The sequence below is a fragment of the Dysidea avara genome, chromosome 12, assembly GCF_963678975.1.
Source record: "Dysidea avara chromosome 12, odDysAvar1.4, whole genome shotgun sequence".
Classification (NCBI taxonomy): Eukaryota; Metazoa; Porifera; class Demospongiae; order Dictyoceratida; family Dysideidae; genus Dysidea; species Dysidea avara.
In genome coordinates this window covers 7,888,089-7,910,284 of record NC_089283.1, presented here as the reverse complement: position 1 = coordinate 7,910,284, position 22,196 = coordinate 7,888,089, and the positions used below count along the sequence as shown (strand labels likewise).

General features: G+C 37.6%; 1 protein-coding gene across 1 annotated transcript in view; it reads left to right on the top strand.

Moving 5' to 3' along the window:
• The window catches only part of LOC136240332 (P-selectin-like), a 62,781-nt gene extending 40,852 nt beyond the window's left edge, over positions 1–21,929 (top strand). Inside the window, exons 8-11 of the mRNA XM_066031282.1 lie at positions 241–429; positions 488–673; positions 20,897–21,037; positions 21,470–21,929. Of these exons, the coding sequence (XP_065887354.1) occupies positions 241–429; positions 488–673; positions 20,897–21,037; positions 21,470–21,732 (779 nt within the window). The 3' untranslated portion in view covers positions 21,733–21,929. The remainder of the gene's footprint in view (positions 1–240; positions 430–487; positions 674–20,896; positions 21,038–21,469) is intronic.
• Positions 21,930–22,196: the final 267 nt, after the last annotated feature.

Below are 22,196 nucleotides of genomic sequence, written 5' to 3'. Positions count from 1 at the left end.
TTACCAGCAGCACTGTTTATGAAACATGTAAATGTTACTGCAAATTAAGCTTCATCTCTGTCCTTTATAATAGTCATATAATGTTTGAATGTGGTATTAGTTATTGTATAGCAGAATATTACCATTACTTATACGCATCAGCTTTATAGTTTTAGTATACAAAGAATGTGGCTCAATTTACAGAAGTGTAGATTAGTTCAGTATAGCATTAATCATGTGATAATATTAATCACCCTGTAGTGTCTTGCCCATCACTAACTAATCCTAATAATGGGACAATCACTTGTTCACTGGGAGATGATGAAGTTCCTTCCTATGAAGACACTTGTAGTTTCACATGTAACACTGGTTATGATCTAACTGGTACTAACCCTAGGAATTGTCAGAGTAATGGGAGCTGGAGAGGTGCTAAGACTAACTGTAGAAGAGGTGAGCTTTGTGTAGGTGGCTATAAAGCCATATTAATAATGCATATATAAATTTATAGTCTCCTGTCCAACACTTACTGATCCTAATAATGGAACCATTAATTGTTCACTGGGAGATGATGGAGTTCCTTCCTATGAAGACATTTGTAATTTTACATGTAACACTGGTTATGAGCTAACTGGTAGTGAAAACAGGATCTGCCTCAGTAATGGAAGCTGGAGTGATATTGAGACTACATGTACAGGTAAAAGTTACAGTAAATGTATAGACAATTTGACTGGCCTTGCAGTTATGTCAGAAGAACATACATGACTTTATAGCGTAGGGTATACCGTATATCAATTAAATTTGGCGGTGAACTAAATTTGGCGAATTGGCGATTCGTCACTCAACCGCCAAATTTAAATTTCGTCAATATTATTTTCAAACATTGGGTCAAGCAGTTGTTGAAGTAGGTTTTCGACAAACCTTCGTGGATGCTGCTGAAACTGGTAGTTCCACGCATGCCGAAATGGGTGTGGCTTACTGACTAGACTAGAACTCGCACTCGATTAGTGGGCGTGGCTCCACGTAAGCTTGCAGGCATGAGTTCGTGCGCAGCCATTGATAAATGGACGAGTATGCCTACAGATAGCAAATAATCCTGAAAGTAAGTGTGACCATGAAAGAAATCGGAGCACAGGTATTCGAGTACAGTAGGTGTCTATGGAAACAGGACCAGAATATTCTTTAAAGCGAGTCAGTACAGCATCGTACTTATGCCATTCGCCTATTTTTCAGTGAGAGCATTTCGTCAAATTAAAATTTTGCCAACTGCAATTTTATAGCAAATCGCCAAATATTAGTTTCGCCAATATTTGTTGTCATACGGTATATCGACTCATGGTGGTAATTACTGCTATCAATGCGAGGCCAATGCAAATAGTTTTTAAATGCTTTTGGGTTTTAATGCCAACAGCTGGAGTTTAACTTCAGCCAATGAGCACTAGGACCTTATACAAACCTGTTCTTTTTCCTTTTGATGAATGGTTTAATAGGACTTAATTTTTATTAGTGCTCTAATTAAGGAAGTTGTGACTTAATAATAACATTTCTTGGAAGCACTTTATATGTGTATTCAATTTAAAATTCTATATGCTCAAAACGGTTAGGTAAAAACAGTGGACCCAGGGACCAAGGACCCGGGGCCAGGGGACCCAAGGGAATCCAACTCTTCTTGGAATTTTATACACTTCACAATATTCTACACTAGTATTACTCTTGGTATTAGTATTTAGTATTTGTGTTACAGGTGAAGAAGGCTCAAGGAGCCTGTAAAGCCTGATCTGTACAAAAAGAATTTAACAAATTTGCAATTACATAGCAAAAACTTATATACAAAATAATTAACTAATTAATAATCATACAATAAAGTAGACCAGCTACTGTTGAGAAAATTTTTAAAATTATTAAGTGTGGGTATATACTTGTACTAGGTACCTCTTCAAGTAGTCTTGTATGGCCAATCCACTTATTTCCCCATCATGGCGTCTCACACGACGTTTACACCAATTAGAAATTATAAGCGCCTCTGAAAAAGTATCTGAAGCTGACTGCATATATAGGCCACTGCCTGCTGCACAATAAACATACTAGTCTATTATTCCATCCAGCTACTAGAGTAGTTTAGGAACATTAATATTGTGCAAATGCATCATGATGTATGAAGAGCTGCTGAAACTTGCTTAGCTCGACTTAGCTAGTAATTGCTAGCTATTTCCCCGGAATATCAGTTTGTTTGTACAATGTTTCTAAACTTCAGCAGCTAGGTGACATAATAGACTAGCATACTCATTGTGCAGCAGGTGAATGACCTATAATTAATGCAGTCAGCTTCAGAAACTTTTTCAGAGGTGCTTATAATTTCTAATTGGTGTAAACATTGTGTGAGATGCCGTGACGGGGAAAAAAGTAGATTGGCCTTGCAAAACTACTTGCAGAGGTACCTAGTACAAGTATAGAATGTTGTGAAGTGTATAAAAGTCCAAGAAGAGTTGGATTCCCCCAGGTCCCAGGTCCTTGGTCCCAGGGTCCACTGTTTTTACCTACCTGCTCAAAATGCATTCAATTTAGCTTTAGGCTGCCAAGTAAGATCAGAATTATCACAATGATGTAGAATTTTATATACTTACAAATGTTATAAATAAGACAAGTACACAAAAAAATTTTGGAATTTTAAACTAGAGTAGGGACCATAGCACATTGATAAAAAGTACTGAAACAAACTGGAGTAGTGCACGATATTAAATCACAATAAAACAATAAGAAGTGTTATATCCCTACTGCGCTCCAAGATACCATAACAGAAATGCATAGTAGGGATATAACACTTCTTATTGTTTTAACTGTGATTTAATATCGTACACTACTTCAGCTTGTTTCAGTACTTTTTGTCAATGTGCTATGGTCCCTACTCTAGTTGCAAATTCCAATTTTTTGTGTACTTGTTTGTTTACTTTTTCTGCAAATAATTATTATGACTGGTGAATGCATCTGAAATGGTGCCGCTTGCCCCAGCTATATCAATTATCATCTGAAATTAGTGAAGTATCCATTGTTTGGATTTGGTTTTGCCTAACCAATACTGCCTCATCATTGTCAGGGAAAATTGAGGCTGGTTTTTGAGTGATGTTATTTTGTGGGCCACACCTACTCCTTTGTGGTCCCTACTATACAGTACTATTGTACTGTATGATGTTAACTGTTGATTTATTATTATTATTACTATTATTATTGGTTAAATAAAACACATTAAAGCATACACACAATGAAACAACAGTAAATATGACAATTAAACAAAAAGGAATATATCTGTCACAACTGTCAATAAGATGTCTCATCAATAGCCGCTCCATCTGCCAAACTTAGTGATCTCCATTTCGTTCGTGATCCACGCACACATAATAAGGCTGCTCGAATAATTGCAAATGATAATCGTGCCCTCACATATCCCATCACAACACTGTGATTCTTTTCCCATTTAACTGATAGAGAGTCTGCAAGCCTGCGTAAAAAAATAATCAGCCTCTGAGCCAAATAAACCATCTACAGAAAAGCACAGAGGCGTGAAACTGGCACGACGCGCCAGACAAGCAGCACCATACTTCCTCCTTTTCTCAACTTCAGCAGTACGAAGGACAGCCTGAGGTGAATGAGATTGATATGAAGGAGCATCTGTGTCAACAACCCGAACATCAAACAAAGCATCAACTTGAGACTGCCAAACACCATGAATTCTTACATCAGCAATCAGGGTATCAGAAGATGGATCATCCACGCAAACCACAGGCTCCTTTTGAACCTGTCTCCAAGCCAATGAAGCTAGATCACAAATTGCATCACGTACCTCATTATGTCTCTGACAAACCAAGCCACCCACACGGCATGTTCCACACTAAAAAGAGAGCCACAACCATCATAAACTGGTGGTAAATTTAACAATGGCTTTCTATAACGCAAAGCAAGTGCATCCCTAAATTCCTGTGCAGACAAATCAAAATGATGACTCCGTAAAGGAAGAACTGACAACCGAGAAGAGGCACATTCTCTAGCCCTCAAGATAGCATGCTGTTGTGCTGCAGCTAAGTTCCCAATCAGACTGTTAAAAACTCCAGAAAAATAGTCTGACTTTAATTTACCAAACATAGACTTTGAGGACTGAACTGAATCAAAATAAGCCCCTAATTCAAAAGTGACAGCACCCAGTATAGACTCACGAAGAAGAGCGGATGAACTTACAGATGACTCGAAATAATGATTGGAAACACCTACCGGATTAGAAAGACCAAGTCCACCCATATGGACTGGCAGAGTAAATAACTGCCTTTCAGCAACAGATACTTCAACTCCAAATAATTCTGGTAAAAAAACAGGAAAAGAGACAGTGTTCAAGCTCAGCCAAAATAGGACTACAGTTAGGAATTACTCTCATAAGAAACATCCATTCAGATTGTAGAGATCGTGTCAAAGCGATAAAAGAAGCCTGAGGTTGAGAAACAGATACAGCAGCCAGGACTCTAATGTGAGCACACCAATGACGAACCTTCTGGAGAACATAGTCCTGGATTTCAACGGTCCTGCCAAGAAATCCACCCAAAAATCTGTGGCCAGTGGCCACTCTAACGCCAAGTCCACCAAAAGCTTCATTAGCAAGAGACAAAGAGGGAACTGCAACCACTACACAACATTTAGATGGCTGAGGGGTATAACCAAACTCAGGGCCCCTGGAACATAATAACTTAAACCAATCTCGTAACTCCTCCAACAAACCACCAGCCGAGGCATCATTCGCATACCATACCTGAGTCCACCTCTGGGGAGACTGCACAGATTGAATCAAAGGAAGGATTCCCACAGCATCTACAAGCATAGATAAGGGATCACCTTGGGTAACTCCTTCCTTACTGAAGAGAAACTTCTGTTGTCCACGCAAAACCAACACAGACCAGCCACGATAAGTGTTAAACACAAAACGAGCACAACGAGGCCAAAGATTACAAACATTGAGAAGCATGGCAATACGGTTCAAAGAATTAAATGCGTTGGAAACATCAATCATTATTATTATTATTATTATTATTACTAGGCCCGGAGCACATATAACCAAGTACAACTACCAACGGGGAAATCTATAAATGGGGCAATCTACAAATGGGGCATGTACAACAGTGCATGACCAGCACAGTGAATAGTGATAGTCACAGGTTTAACGCTAAAATAACTATTTTGCAAAAAAATAAATTCTTGCAGGCTACATAAGTACAAGTATAAGAAAAATTAGAACTACACTGTAGAGTAGGAACAATGTATATGTGTATATGCAAGTAGTCAGCAAATTTTTGCTGATTAGTTAAAAGTATAACGCACCACATATAGCTAAACTGCATGTACTCACTTAGAAGTTTATCAAGTTATCTAGCTTAACACAAGGTTCATTCACTAACTATGTTTACATGGTATTACATGTATAGCTATATTATGTGGTTTGCTTGACATATCATGTGAAGAAACACAAAGAAAGTCACGAAGGAAAGAATGCTACCAGTCCGGATATGATGAAACAAACAAGAGAAGTGTGCTTGACTTTATCCAACCAATACTGTCATGTCTTTATGAAGAAAAATCAAGGCAAGTTTTTGGGTGATGTTTTATCACCAGCTGCGCCCACCCTGTCATCATCTTTACTATGCAGTACTATTGTACTGTATAATAAATGTGCCCTTGGGATGGTGCTACTGATGCAAGTTTTCATACTCAATGGAGGATTGTAATAGTGTTGCATATGGTGACTGTTTTATTAGAGTATTTGACAAGACTACAAAATCTTGTGTACAGAATTAGTGTGTGTGTGTCTGTCTGTGGGGAGGGACAGAGACTGTCAGTTGAGTGGTTTCCACAGCCTCAGCCTGTGCATGGAGCTAAGGTCCATTGGAGAGACAAGGCGAGGCAGGACCTGATTCAAGAGATTCAGTACTGCCTTGCCAAAGACAGGAACATGTAGAGAGATGTGTGCCAGAAGGTGCAGAACACTACTCTTTCTGCACTGGAACTTGTCACCATAAATTTCAAAGTAGACAGGGTATTGCCAGACAAGTATTAAATGACATGTCCACAAGGGAGGAAGAGGTAGCCATGGTTTGGTTCACTAGCAATAGTGTGAGGCATCGTCCAGTGGATGGCTTCACTTTAATGGTCAATGGTGTATGTGTGTGTGAAAGGAAAGTGGCATGTGCCCTGTACCCCCTCCCACCACTGTCAATAGCATTGTAACCTTTCGCTTTTGATACATGCACTGTATATTTGTGGAAATTTGATGTTTAATAACACATAAAATATTATAGTAATGTCAATACAGTACGAACACATTATGTGCTATGACTTCAAGTTCGGTGACACTAAACTAAGGGCAGCCATACAAGGTTAATTTGACAGCATGTTTGTGGTTATGCACAACAAATGCAGAAACCCAGACCATACTGAAAAATCTCAGTGGACTAACTTATGTACGTACATTGTCCAAAGTGGCAGAATGGATCAGATAAAGCATAATACAATTTTAAAAGGAGACTACTGCAATTCATGGAATGTATGCAGTGGCCAAAATGAATGATGATTTTAGATTATGTGGCAGTAGGTTGGAAAACCAGTTACTGATGAGGAAGTTTAAACATTGTAATAGAGTGGACATCAGAGATACCTTTTCCACAGCAGTGTGAACATGACAATCACAAAGTTCACGCAATGTACTTATTCCTAATAGAACAATCACCAATATGTGGTCAGTACAATTTATTGCTTCACACTATCAGAGAGTAGCTGGGAAAGAAATAACACTTATTTTGCTTAAATTATAGTACAGTTGCCATTACAGTATTTTCGCCGGTCATGAGAACTGTGTGAAAAATCGAACACAATGACCATTAACATGAAGGGACACATGCACTTAGCAGGCAGACATTCAAAAGAGATCAATCTAAGAACTAATTGATGTGGCACAACAATACTGCAAATGACAGTCAAAACCCTTCACCTTATGATGTGTGGTGATAAACAAAAGCTAAATAGAGCCTACATTATTGAGGTAACTTTCAACTACTCTATTAGCGTATCTTGATGCACTTGACATTAGTGCTGCCACAATATGTGACTAGATAATATAGCAAATCAACCATATGGGTGCAAGAGCCAAAAATGAGAAAACACCAGCATGAAGTTGCTGCACTATCAGGCTAACAATTTCCATATCAAACTCCTCTTCAACTTGTCAGGTCTGCTTGTGGTAGACTGTTTTCTGGCAGCCTGTATAACCATGCCAGATGTCTGTACAGGTTTGTGAACAGCAGGGAAGTGCTTTTGGGGGTTTATGTATACACTCTGGACAGATGATCAGTAAAGCTGAATGTGTGATGTATGTTTGTTTTGTGAGATTTCAGTCTATTCCTGCCTCTGATGGGCTGTTTTGTGGTCTGGTGCCTTCAATTACCATCCTCATCCATTTTGTAGTCTGTCTCTTACCCACCCTGCCACCCCGACACTCAGCCCCTTTTTGAGGACTCATGATATAGCAAAACTGGTGAAAAATCTATCTAAAATGGTGGGAAACTCTACAAGAGTTATTTTGGCCACCAGGTGTTCTTAAATGTTATGAATTGCTCCATCTTTGTTGAAAAATCCATACGTGTAGTTGTCAAGGCTGGTGAGTAACAATGGATTAAATTATTAAAATACATTTTTTCTCTGAATCAACAATGCACCCACAAGGTGATTTTCCAAAATCCAGTCACACATAGAAAAACTCCATATCATATATCACCAAGGTTTATGTCACGATACAAACTTATATTATGATAACTAACTATAACATGACAAACTCCTCCTTGTAAATTAAAATATCTAAGTTGGACATATACCTCAAGTTAAAGTTACTCATTCTAAAGCATCTTTTACTACAGATGAGAAAAGTGGTTAGCACTCTATAGAAACCTTAAAATCTCAGTTTACTTTGGGGTTGAATTGTGCCCACCACTATAAACCATCAACGCATACTTAATTAAATAACAAATACCATGTCTGGCCTCCCCACAGCATTGTACAGGGTACAAAGTGGTGCATACCTGCTGTGCATCCATATTATAACATATCTGCTGGTTACAGCTTGATATCTTCCGTCTTAGCTGAGATATCGCCATTCAAAAATACATAGTCGCCCATACAAATTTTACAAAAACGTCCCCACACTACAGCGGCTATTTTACATCTGTGACGTAATTTCGGATAAGGCTCATTATGATATCACAACATTTTATTTCTACTAAATACATAACACCCAAGAAAATTTTAAACTTTAGACGCTCTGAAATTGAATGCGAGACGGATTTCAGCAGTTTAATAGAATAGCTACTACTGAATACTCTGATTTGCCTGACTGCTACATTAGCGTGACTGTTCTATTAGAGTATCTCGATCTTTTTAGTTATGCTCGGACCTGGGCCTCGATTCCCGCTACGCCTCTATCAGCCTGGTGCTACCTTTCAGTCCTACCCCTACTTAAATTACAGAAACTTACAACACTTCTAGCCAGTTTAGTTGTAAATCTTGGGCTCAGTTGTTTCACCCTTTCAATGCCGCTCAGCAGTAGCCGTCCTTCTGGTCGAGCAGCTAGTCTATCCCAAACACTAGCTTTCTATGTAGTATGACGGTACCAGTATGATACTCTAGCCAACGGCGGTTCATCCTAATCTGCTGAGTTTATCTTGAAAAAGTTCAAAGTAGTATCTAACGCCAAGTTAAACGCGCAGCGCATAGCTATGAACTGGTTGCTATAAGCTAAAACCGGTTCCGAACAGTTCTCAAACCGGTTATACAAGTTCAATGTTTACTGTTGCACCTAGTGCATATAAACTGGTTGCCGTACACTCAAACCGGTTATACGAGTGGAATGTGTTGTAACTAACGCGTACTGCGTTTGAGGTACTGAAGAGGTGTTACTATGGATAGCGCTATATAGAAAACCTAACTTGGTAATGAAGAGTTGTATTGTATTGTATTAATGCTTTAGTTGCAGAAACAAACCTGTCGTTTTATTTAATGTTCGGATATCGCTTCATCTAATACCGGTTAGTGTTCTGTTCTATACCTTGTAGTTTTGTCTGTGAATCAATTATTTATGACGTCACGTTTGTATTATTCTTATTACTTGGTTATATAATGATATTATTGTTATTATTTTGTTGTACATACTGTGCAGAAATCATCTATGATTATAATGCACAGTTGTAATTAAGTAACTATCTAAATGCTCTCTGATATCTACTTGACATTATTTCAACAACACACTTTAGTAAAATGTTTCAGTAGTGATGTATTCTCTGTGCAAGAAGTGGACTGTGTTCTCCATACAGAAAAGGGAATATTAACTTGAAAAGTGATATACAATTTCTAAAACCACTTACAGAAGCCATATGCTATATTCATATGATAATTTTTATAGCTTAACAGCTGTTGCTTTTTAAAGTTGACCAAAATAGGAAATATAGGCACATTTCACAGAACAATCCCTGTCTTTCACTTAAATGGAATTGTTTACACAGTTTTAAACCATTGAAAATCTGGACAAACAAAAATAAAAGTTTTTTTTATTGTCAGTGTGGTAACTTGTAAAGTAGCCACAGAGTTGTAGCAGAGCCATGAAAAGTATAGTCATCAGAAGTGATGTACAATGACTATGTACTTTGCTTTAAGTTACAAGTATTGGTTCTCATTTATCTGATGCAGTCCAGCAGGGGCATAGTTATAGGATTTCCCAGGCACAAGGTCCCATGCAAGGTGAAATGAGGACCCATATCTGTGGACTACTTGTAACACATTTGCAAAAATGAAAGTGCACACATACATTTAACTAGCAATTGAAATGCTATTTATGCAGCTTATCAAACTAAGATGTTAGCATTACTGCAGGAACTATGGAACTTGAAACTTAGCAGTAAAGGACTGACTCATTACTGTTATCACTATTCCAACCCAGCGTTGACTTTCTTTAGCACTCTTCCCTTCTTGCATATAGCTCCATAGCTGCACTTGTATCCATCGTTCAGAGAACTTAAATATAACACTGATTCTCCTTAGTGCTATCTCCAGTATGACACAGACGAAACTCACTATTCCAGCTCTGGCCTGGAAGGCGAAATCGGTCTTCACCTGTTTTCATCAGTCTACCTTTAGAGGATTAAATTATATACATGAATGCTCCATCTTACGTGGAGCATTAAAATAGCTAACAATTAATATGCATATCTACAGTCAACATTGTTCCCTACCCATTGGATCACATACCATGGTACATGTATAATTGTCACTGCCATGATGCCAATTTATCATAATCATAGTTGCTTGTCACCCAAAGTATACACACATGTTCGTTGTACAGGCAGTCCATTACAAAATTTATTCTATAATTTCTCATTGTGCAACACTCGCACTACAACTGCCTCCCAAGTTTAACCTGGATTGCACATTTGGAAGCCCTTACCGCTTTCAAGGAGTGAGATCCACATGTGTGTTTATTGTTCCCGTCAATACTGCGTTTGTTGTAACCGATACTTGTTGCGTGCAATGATTGTTACATAAGAATGTCTGTGGTGTGTGAATGTTGTGTTTGTTGCAATCAAAGTTTGCTGCATATGAACATCTGTTGTGTATGGATATTGCATTTATCGTGCTCAATGTGGCTGCATATGAATGTCTGTTGTGTATGCATGTTCAGTTTGTTGCGCACAATATTTGCTGCGTATGAATTTTTGTTGTGAACAATGTTCAGTTTGTTGCGATCGATGTTTGCTGCATATGAATATCTGCCATGTATGAATGTTGAGTTTGTTGCAACCAATATTTGCTGCGATCGATATTTGTTGCGATCAGTGTTTGTTGTGTATGAATATCTGTTGTGTATGAATGTTGCGTTTGTTGCGACCAATGTTTGCTGCGTATCAATGTCTATTGTGAATGAATGTTCAGTTTGTTGCAATCAATGTTCACTGCGTATGGATGTTGTGTATGAATTTTGAGTTTGCTTTGCGGCGACCGATATTTTTTGCAACCAATATTTGTTGCGATCAGTGTTTGTTGTGTATGAATGGCTGTTGTGTATAAATGTCCATTGTGTATAAATGTTCGGTTTGTTGCGCTCAATGTTTGCTGTGTATGAATGTCTGTTGTGAACGAATGTTCAGTTTGTTGCGATTAATATTTGCTGTGTATGAATGTCTGTTGTGTACGAATGTTGAGTTTATTGCGACCAATATTTGTTGCGACTGATATCTGTTGCTCATTGTGTATGCATATCTGTTGTGTATGAATGTTACTTTTGTTGCAATCAATGTTTGCTGTGTATAAATGTCTATTGTGAATGAATGTTACTTTTATTGCAATCAATGTTTGCTGCGTATGGATGTTGTGTATAAATGTTGAGTTGCTGTGACTGATATTGGCAGCAACCAATCATTTTTGCGACCGATATTTGTTGCGATCAGTGTTTGTTGTGTATGAATGTCCGTTATGTATAAATGTCTGTTGTGTATAAATGTTCAGTTTGTTGTGCTCAATGTTTGCTGCGTATGAATATCTATTGTGATCAAGTGTTTAGTTTGTTGCCATCAATGTTTGCTGCGTATGAATGTCTGTTGTGTATGAATGTTGAGTTTGTTGCGACCGATATTTGTTGTAATTAGTGTTTGTTGTGTATGAATGTCTGTTGTGCATGAATGTTGCATTTGTTGCGATCAATGTTTGCTGCAATCAATGTTTGCTGCGTATGAATGTCCATTGTGTACGAATGTTGAGTTTGTTGCAACCGATATTTGTTGTGATTAGTATTTGTTGTGTATGAATGTCTGTTGTGCATGAATGTTGCATTTGTTGCGATCAATGTTTGCTGCAATCAATGTTTGCTGCGTATGAATGTCTGTTGTGAACAAATGTTCAGTTTGTTGCGATCAATGTTTGCTGCGTTTGAATGTCCGTTGTGTATGAATGTTGAGTTTGTTGCGACTGAGTGATCGATATTTGTCGTGGTCAGTGTTTGTTGTGTACGAATTTCAGTTGTGTATGAATGTTCAATGTTTGTGGCATATGAATGTCGGTTGTGTATGGATGTTGAGTTTGTTGCGACTGATATTTTGGTGACCAGTGTTTATTGTGTATGAATGTCGCGTTGGTTACGTATGAATGTTGAGTTTGTTGTGGCTGATAATTGTTGTGTACACATGCTGTGCTTGTTACGGCCTGTGTTGTTGCTGTGTGTTCACAATTTGTGGGGTTGGTGTTACAGAAGTTGTCTGTTGAGAATGTTTTTGTGGCTAAAGTGTACCAATGTAGCATTTCTTTGTATGATTATCGTGCCTGGTGTGACCGATGTTTTTGCTAGTCTGTTGTGTATGAAGGTTTCATTTGATTGGGACTGATATTTAGTGCAATCAATATTGCTGTGACCAATTGCTTGCACAGTAAATGTTGTCCTTGTTGTGACTGTTGTTCTGGCATGATGAATGACTGTTGTGTATGAACACTCAGTGACTGAGTGTTATGTAATTGTATAGCAACGATAACACACATTACTCATCTCATAGTTAATCTTAACTGTTTGTTATTACTTGGCTTGTACGCACAAGTTATTCTACACCATTTGTACATTCTCACTGGGTATTATTGATAGTTACTGGCCTCCGTATATGCTATGTTACATTACAAACAATGATGTTGTATCACTACAATGTATTGGTTGACATGTCGTAGCATATGTGCACTGTATAAAATGTTGTTGCATACATACACTGTATAATAATATACTAGTTGCAGATACTTACTCCATAATGCTATAGTTACCATATTAATTGATGTATTATACAAATGCTTGCATCATACACTTATGTGCTTAATTTGTTATTTTTTGTGTAACTGTTTACAATTACTTTGGGGGAAATTGGGCGCAAATTGCTGAATAATTGAAGTTAATAGCTGCCTAGTCCAAGGCTCTGTGCGTTATCACTAAATGCTAACTGTCACTAAATTTAATGTTTCACAACCGAATGTGCTAATCCTTGTTACAATTGTATGCTTGCAATGTGGTTGCTGAATGTTGCTGCTGCCGGGTTTCCATAAATAATACTGGATGTATTATGTAAAGTTTGCTGTGACAGTAATAACACATACTCATTGCCTATTTGGGCTGGGGTATACGTAACATACCTCAGTTGCCCAAAGAGTTGTATGTATATGTACGTATATATGTCTGTATAACTGGTCTGTAAAGTGATGTGTTGTTGTAATATGTCATGATCACATGCCATAATATTATAGAGCTTGGTGTGGTGGAAGGGTGGTTTGTGTAGGAAAGCATGCAGTAATGTGTTGTGGTATGTTTGCACGTACTCATAATAGCTTAACAGCTGTTGCTTTTTAAAGTTGACCAAAATAGGAAATATAGGCACATTTCACAGAACAATCCCTGTCTTTCACTCAAATGGAATTGTTTACCGTTTTAAACCATTGAACATCTGGACAAGCAGAAATAATAAAATAAAAGTTTTTTTTATTGTCGGTGTGGTAACATGTAAAGTAACCACAGAGTTGTAGCAGAGTCATGAAAAGTATAATCATCAGAAGTGATGTACAGTGACTATGTAATAATTAAGCTAGTTATGATCCCTTACACATTTGGCAAATCTGAAAATTTATCACAAACACACCAGGCTCAAGTGATACTGTAGGTTTGGCTACATTGGTAAAATGATGTATGCAACACTGCATGACACAACTTGTGATTCCAGGTGACAGCCATATATGCAGTAACTCCATAGACTGTGTTGTAACTGTAAATGTACCACTCTGCGTGGGCAGTTCAAAGGCACCGCCAGTGCCATAATTTGTATATTGCACTGCTGCAGACCGCAACGAGTGCATTATAACTTATAACGCACTGGTTGCGGTTTTGTAGACCACAACGAGTGCATTATAAGTTATAATGCACCGACCGCAGTGCTATATACAGATATTGCACTGGCTGCGGTTTTGTGCAGCATAGCACAAGTGCCAGTGGCGAAGACCACTACGACACCTCACCTAATAGGTGGAAAGACACTTCACAGATCACTCGAATTCTTTTATAGCCTGACATGTAAAGGTCGATTGTGGGCCATAACGTCACCAATACGTAGAATGTTTTCAAGTAGCCAATGGCGATTGAAAAAGCCAACGCGGGTGGCCACAACTCTAGTCTACATATATAAACATACTTATACACCTTACTAGTCTGGTACCATCTTAGCCCAGATTAAACTGTAGTCTACTTCGACAATGACTCAATAAAACAAATATATTCTAAATAATACTAACCTTTATGTTCGATTGTGGGAACCAGTTTTGTCATGCCACCAGATTCGAGTTTAGCCAGTGTAAATAGTAAGAATTAGACTAGTATCGTTTAGTAGTTAGGTTTTGTTTACTTAAACCGTCTATTTAGCTGCTTTTTTTCGCTCGAGAGAATCACTATGGTGATTAGTCTGGTGCTTAGTCTATATGGCACGCTGGCATGCTGAGCACTACATGATGAGAGTCGAACAGCAAATGCAGGTTAGTGATATAATCCATAGCGTACTAGCTTTCAATATCTCAGGTGGCTGCAGTACTGCAGGGGGAATGTCATCGCAACGTCTGGCTTGGTTACCCATGCACAAGCGATGTTAGAAACCTGGCCTTTATAAGTGTTACAGCTGTCTTGTGAGACTCTCCCCACCTATTAGGTGAGTGGTACATAACAGTTATACAACGTGCACTCGTGCTCTGCCTGTATAAACGCACTTGCCTTCGTGCCTAACGGCCCTCAGGCTCGTGCGTTTATATCAGGCAGAGCACTCGTGGCCGTTGTATAACTATATAGTAAATAATTTCAAATTTCAATATTGTTAACAAGCACAAGCCATGAAATTTTGAAGTGTTAGTTCTCACATTGACGAATTACATACTTGGAGCTGAAGAACTCATCTCTACTATCATCAGTTTTGGCACTTTCAAGTTGGTAAAGTAACAAGTAATGAAGTTCTTCCTCTGAAACAGTAGTGGTGGAGAGTGGGTGGAAGGGGAAGTGTAGCAAAACAAAGTTGCACAGTTTGTAGAGCCTGCAAGCTTGTAGATCCAGGCATCATTCTTGGGAGTCTATATAAGGAATTTAATGTCCAGACTTTAAGATTTAATTTCGTAGATGTATGCGCACCTTATTCAGTCTATCGTATTTTCTTTTAACTCAAATTTACTAGTTAATTGGCTAGCTTTTGAATATATGTGCCTTTTGTTTGCACATATCAAAAACTTTTTTGCAAGAATTTTTTTATTAAAAATTGCAGAAAATAACACCATCTTTCAAACAATACAGCATACTTCAGTTTATGGAGATTGGGGTTAGAATCCTTAATAAAATGCACACCTAGTGATATACAACATTTTGGATTCTAATGGGTGCACTTTAATTTTGCCTCATTTTTGTATAATAATTATAATGCAAATAGCTACATAATTATGTTTTCAAATGCTGCATTTAAAAATCACCCTAGTGACATCTTGCGTAATGAAAATCACTTTTGTGGAAAAATATTAGCATCACATACAGCATTAAACACTTAAAGGCCTCTGGATATAGAATTTAAAAAATATATTATATCGCTGAAACTCTCCTGCCTGCCTGCCTGCCTACCTTCCTGACCACAGTTGCAAGGCTGGAAGCCAAGTGAAGCAGTGCACAGCCTCAGTTCTTCATGCAACAAAACCAAATCAAATTGTTAATATTCTGTATCAACACTTTGAATCCTTGAGCAGCATAATGTAAAGCGCTTATGCTACTATGAAGGGTAGTGGATACCTGCATGGTGGATACCTTTAATTTCATGATAGGTTTGAGATGATCTTGGTTGACGAGCTTGAAGACCACACCTTTTAACAATTTTATTTACTCAAACATGATGACCTCACCCACTTTATTGGTATTGGAGTATTTATAATGCTATAGCAATGTGATGAAAACAAAGAATAGTGACAATGCCCCTTGGTAGGCGAGAAGCTGACTTGAGAGATGCTCTAATACAGCAGCCACCCTAATAGAACAGTCACGCTTGTATAGCTGTCATACAATGCACATATCATGGATTTACCTTTGTCCTCCTTTGTGTCCCTTTTCTTTTGCTGACAGCCTAAGGTGTTGATTCATGATAGCACACAGTGGCTTCCCTACATTTATAAATGAGAATCGTCCATAGTTTATATGGTGACTGGATTGATTTCAGGGCTGCTTCTCCTACTGTTCTTCATGAGTATAACAGCTAGGCCAAATATGAGGAAAGTTAATTTTATCCATGCCCACTAATCTAGCAGATAATTATATGGTTTGAATTTTAACATCATGAATACATAGCAGGAGTAGTGGAAAGGGGGCTATATTCCCTGTCGTAATGTATAATAAGAGTCTTAGTTTCCTTATTAAAGTACTCCTAGTGGTTGACACCTTGTAACCACAATTAACTGGATGCATGCTAACAATACAACTAATTGTCATGATCAAGGTACCCTAATAGAGCTATCACCCTACTACAACTATCAAAAATACTCTATAGTCTAGAGGTGTGAGTTAACTGCATAAAATGTTGAGCAAATTACAATCTAATCCAAAAACAGCCAAGCTGTAAAAAAAGTGTGCGGCCCTCAGAAAGGCTATGGTAAAAAAAGATGTGAAATCCAAGGTGGCGGCCAAGAAATGGCTGTGATGGTAGGTTAATGGTAAAAATTTTAATAACGACAATTCAGGTGAATTTTTTGTGCCGCTTCACAAAATTTACCTGAATTGTCATTATTAAAATTTTTACCATTAACCTACCATCACAGCCATTTCTTGGCCGCCACCTTGGATTTCACATCTTTTTTCACCATAGCCTTTCTGAGGGCCGCACACTTTTTTTACAGCTTGGCTGTTTTGGATTAGATTTCATTTCTTTTTGTATTTGTATACCAGCTTTGGGACTTTTTTAACCTACGTTTTTTTCTTTACTACAGGAAGAAGAAAGATGAAGTAGATGTACTTTAAATATTTTATCAGAAAATGTACAAATTATATATACTGTATAATACATATTTGACCGCATTTGCGAAAAGGGGTCTTCCACACACATCCAATTTGCCAACTTTGACAATTGATAACTTCGGATTGGAAAGATCTATTGCCTTGATATTTGGGCAGTGGTGAGCACCACTATAGCTGAATACATGGTGAAATTTTCAGGTTAATATGTTACTTGAACACTGAGTTATGGTCTCCAACGTTTACAGAATTGGATGTGTGTGGAAGACCCCTTTTCGCAAATCCGGTCACATATATTGATTACAGAAATCTCCATGGTGGTTTCTTTGTAACTGGACACTCTACAAGGTGACTTCTTCTAATTGCTCTCTCTACAGGGTGAATTGTTTGTAGCTGAACGATCTACAAGGTAACTTCTTCTAGCTGATCTCTCTACAGGGTGATGTGTTTGTAGCTGAATTTTGTATAGGTGATTTGTTTGCAGCTGAGCTCTTTACAGAATGGTTTCTTTGTAGCTGAACTCTCTAAAAGGTAACTTCGTGATTTCTTGGAACAGCTGAACTCTCTACATGGTGGTTTCTTTGTAGCTGAACTCTCTACAAGGTAATTTCTTCTAGCTGATCTCTCTACAGGGAGATTTGTTCGTAGTTGAATTCTGTACAGGTGATTTGTTTGCAGCTGAGCTCTTTACAAAATGGTTTCTTTGTAGCTGAACTTTCTCCAAGGTAACTTCTTCTAACTGATCTTTCTACAGGGTGATTTGTTTGTAACTGAACTCTCTACAAGAAAACTTCTTCTAACTGGTGTCTGAACAGGGTGAATTGTTTGTAGCTGAACTCTCTACAGGGTGATTTGTTTGTAGCTGATCTCTATACAGGTTACTTATTTCTAACTGATCTCTTGAATTCTGTTCAGGGTGACTGCTCTATTAGGATGACTGCTCTATTAGAGTATCTCGATCTCGCACTTGCTACACCAAGTTGGATTTCGTGTTATAACTCCGTGGCTTTAAGTCTGATTTTTCTACACCATTGAAGAGCCTTTCTAAGATGATAACTCCATCTGTACAGCGATTTTCAAAGCATTACCCCAAGTGGTTTATCTGGTAGGCGTGGCAAGCATAATAATAATAATAAAATTAAAAAATTGAAAATTAGCTAATCTCGATTGCGTAATTGTTACACACTGTTGATTTTTTCGCTGTATCTTCCTGGTTTTTAGCTCGATTTCTTTCAAACCACAAAAGGTTTGAGGTTCAATAGTTAACCTATTCACCCACCGATTTTCAGCTTCTTCCCATATGCGGTTTACCCTGTAGGCGTGACAACATATTGGTGTTATTTTTCGTACATAATCGCTCATAACTCTTTGCCTGTTTATGGTATTCCAGCCACAGTTGGTACCGAGATGCGCCTTTATACTCCCCTTCTGTGTGCCAAATTTCAAGGCAATCGGATAACGCGTTCGCGTTTTATAGCAGTTTTTGTAAGTGTGTGAAAAGAGGAAGAAAAATAAGAAGAAGAAGAAAGAAAAAAACCCGAAGAAACTAAGCCAATTTTTGAAGTCGCATATCTCAGGAATGCCTGAAGCGATTTCGCTCAAATTTGGAATGTGGAGTGCTGAAGGTGGAGGGAATCTACACAGCAAAATTTGTCTTGTTTCATCAAGGCAGCACAGAGCTACGGAGGTGCGAAAATTGCGTTTTCTTTCTTCCTGTCAATAAACTCACGGGGTTGCGCGCCGGCTTCTTGGGCCGCACGACACACTACCGTGTGTCTTGATTTTAAAAGGATGAAGAAGTGCAAAATGTTAGTTTACCACTGTGCCCAAATGGTGGGAGAGTTGGAGGTGGCTACACCATTAGATATTCTTTGGTATACAAGAAATTTATTATTATCTAGATAAATAAATTATCTCAATAAGTCTTATGATGTCTAGGTAATTAAACATATCTAGATAATTGCACATATCTAGATAATTGCACACCTCTAGTACAGTGCAAATTTTGACAAGATAAAAATGATGAATTCAATGATAATGTACAGTATTTTTACAGATAAATTCTGATGAAATGATTTAATGGTCACTTGATCCACCTAATTAGTTGACTTTGGCCTGCTTATTAATCATATTGGAAAGGATGGGTCAATTATCTAATCAATCGATGACAGCCCTTCCTACAACATTTCAATGAGATCTGTGCAGGTGTATTGCATGCTGGCTTACATTGTATTCTAGTTTTGAGTCTGCATGGAGAGCACAGTAATAAACTCAGACTATAATTACTCCTTGACAATGTGTCCCAATAATTATTTATTACTACATGTTGAGCATGCAGCATGTTAATTTTAAACTGAAATTTAGTGTAGGAAACAGATTCCTATGTAGGTACAGTAGTAGATTCCTATGTAGGTACAGTAGTTGAATGAAAATTGTGCATTTTAATATCTGGTAAGTAACATCTAATAATTACTAGTATATTAAAAATTATAAATTTAAAAATAAAGTAGGAATCCAAGCAATAAAAAGTAGCGAAACAAGAGAAGAACAATGGTAGCCATTACAGCATAGCTCAGTGGGAAATCCCTACTTTGGCATGATATAGCCATTATTTTGTGTTCAATGCCAAAGTAGGAATTTCCCACCGAGCTATGCTGTAATGGCTACCATCGTTCTTCTCTTGTTTCGCTACTTTTATCGCTTGGATTCCTACTTTATTTTTAAATTTATAATTTTTAATATACTAGTTTGTTTAGTTGTTTTTTTGTTAAAGCATATACAGCTAGCTATAAACATGTGACTGTTCTATTAGGGTGACTGCTGTGTTAGAGTATCTCGAGGCAGCCTGCAAGATGTGCGCTTGCCCAATAATGGGCGTGGTTTCAATCGATTATAGAGTATGTCGAGTCAGCCTTCCAAATTAAAGGTGTGTGGTCACTGAAATACAGCTAGCACAAAAGGGGTGTGTCATTGTGGTTTCAATCGGTAGATCGATAATGCGTAGAATGAAGAATGGGCGTGGTCTTGTGAACCATCGTGAAGCTATCTAGCTAGTACCAGTACCTCCATACAGTACCCTCCATCATAGATTATATCAGTAAGTAATATAATCTATTCCTCTGTACAGTAGCGTAGTCTAAGCGCCTTAAATAATCTTGTGGCATCTATTATGCCGCTTAAAGAAAGTGTTGATACGGAAAATTAACGCCTCGATATGGTTTCGTTGGATAAAGAAGAAGACAACTGAAGCAGCTTGATTGAAGATAAAAGGAAAGACAAGGCGCAGAGGGCACACACTTGTCGGAACCCCAAAAGGCACATCCCACTGGTGAGTTTGCTAGTGTTGCGTAAAATGGTTGCCGTGCACTGCTTCATTTGGCCTCTAGGCTTGCGACTGTGATCAGTCAGGCAGTCAGGCAGTCAGGCAGTCAGTCTAAAATTCAAAGTTTTGGCGATTTTTAAAATTCTGTATCCGGCTACCTGTAAGCATTTTGTTGTATTTAATGCTGTTTTATGTATTATATGGACTAGTACTATTCCGTAAAGGGGATTTTCGTCTCATAAGATATCTCTAGGATGCTTTTTAAAGGCACGATTTTGGGCGGCGTGCGAAATTTCACATGGATTCCTACTTAAACGGTACGACCGTACCATTTGATACAATGAGACAGAGTGATGGCATTTCACTATATGGGATTAATAACTACCTGTACATGAGTACACTGTAGAATAAAAAAATAAATACCTGGGTTATTGCATACATTCAATATACAGCAGCTATATTTACATGCATATTGTATAAACTTTACCTAGCTTTAGTTGATGATTCATCAGTACTTGGTGCTGCTGTTGGAGGAACAATTGTATTTCTCCTAATAGCTATTTTAGTATTGTTGCTGATAATAGTATGGATGAGAAGAAAATTACAATTAAACAACGAGAAATCAAGTGAAGGTACAGTAGTTGTATGATGATTATTTCTGTGTGAAGGAATTAAATAAAGGGAAAAAAGCATATAGATTAAAAGCAATTTTAGTTGATAATCTTTAAAAAAAATCATGACATCTTTGAAGCTGGGGATAATTTTAATTCAAAAGAGAAATTTGATAAGCTGTACGGATTGTAAGGCAATAGTACAGTGGACTACAAAAAACTGAAAATATACTTATGTACACATTGAATTTGAGGAATTTGTCGTAAACTGTAAAGATTTAAAATAAATTTTGTATATGCACACATGCATAACTTTGACTTGATATTAATTCCATGGTGATGTATCCTGCTGCATACAGTAAACACATATGCGTGGTATTAAGTTGTTTGCAGATTTACAATTTTATTATACTTACAGTATATGGGTACGTGTGTTATAGTTTATCTTATTAGGTAATAACACAACTGTACCGGGTTCTGCTATTCCTGTTGATCCTCATGATGTGTCAAAGCCACAAAAGGAAAATGATGAAGATATCTTTGGATGGTTTGGTGAACATCCACCATGTCATGATACAAAGAAACATGTCAAAATGAATGCTAACCCATCTTATGGAAAGGTTATAACAGAGGAGACAAACACAACTGACTCTCAAGTTACTACTGGCTCAAATGTTGCTATTACTCCTAACCCAGCCTATGGTGGTGTTGCATAAAATCTATATGGAAGAGGTGGAGGGAATGTACACATTTTTGAAAACTTAAAGTGTTATATACACAGCATGCATACAATATCAATTAGTTAGCTAAATACTGCTTTTGAGGTGTGAATTACAATACATTAACATTGTGAGTGTCATAAATTTACATATGAACTTTTTATTAATGTAAAATATGAGTGCCAAGATTTTAACATTGTGGATATTGAAGAACTTTTAACCATTGTGTAGGAAATCTCATTAGGCCTCTAAGATTTGCTCAGTATGTGCAATAGAACCAAACGCTACAAGGAGACTGCACTTGCATGATCATGAGTTCTTATTCATGCACACACTACTACACCATGTCACTTTCACATATACATTTACTATTACTGTTACATATTATAGGTACCAATGATTATGCATAATTCTAACTATATATAGTTGATCATTTCTCTCCATAATAGTGAGGGTTTGTA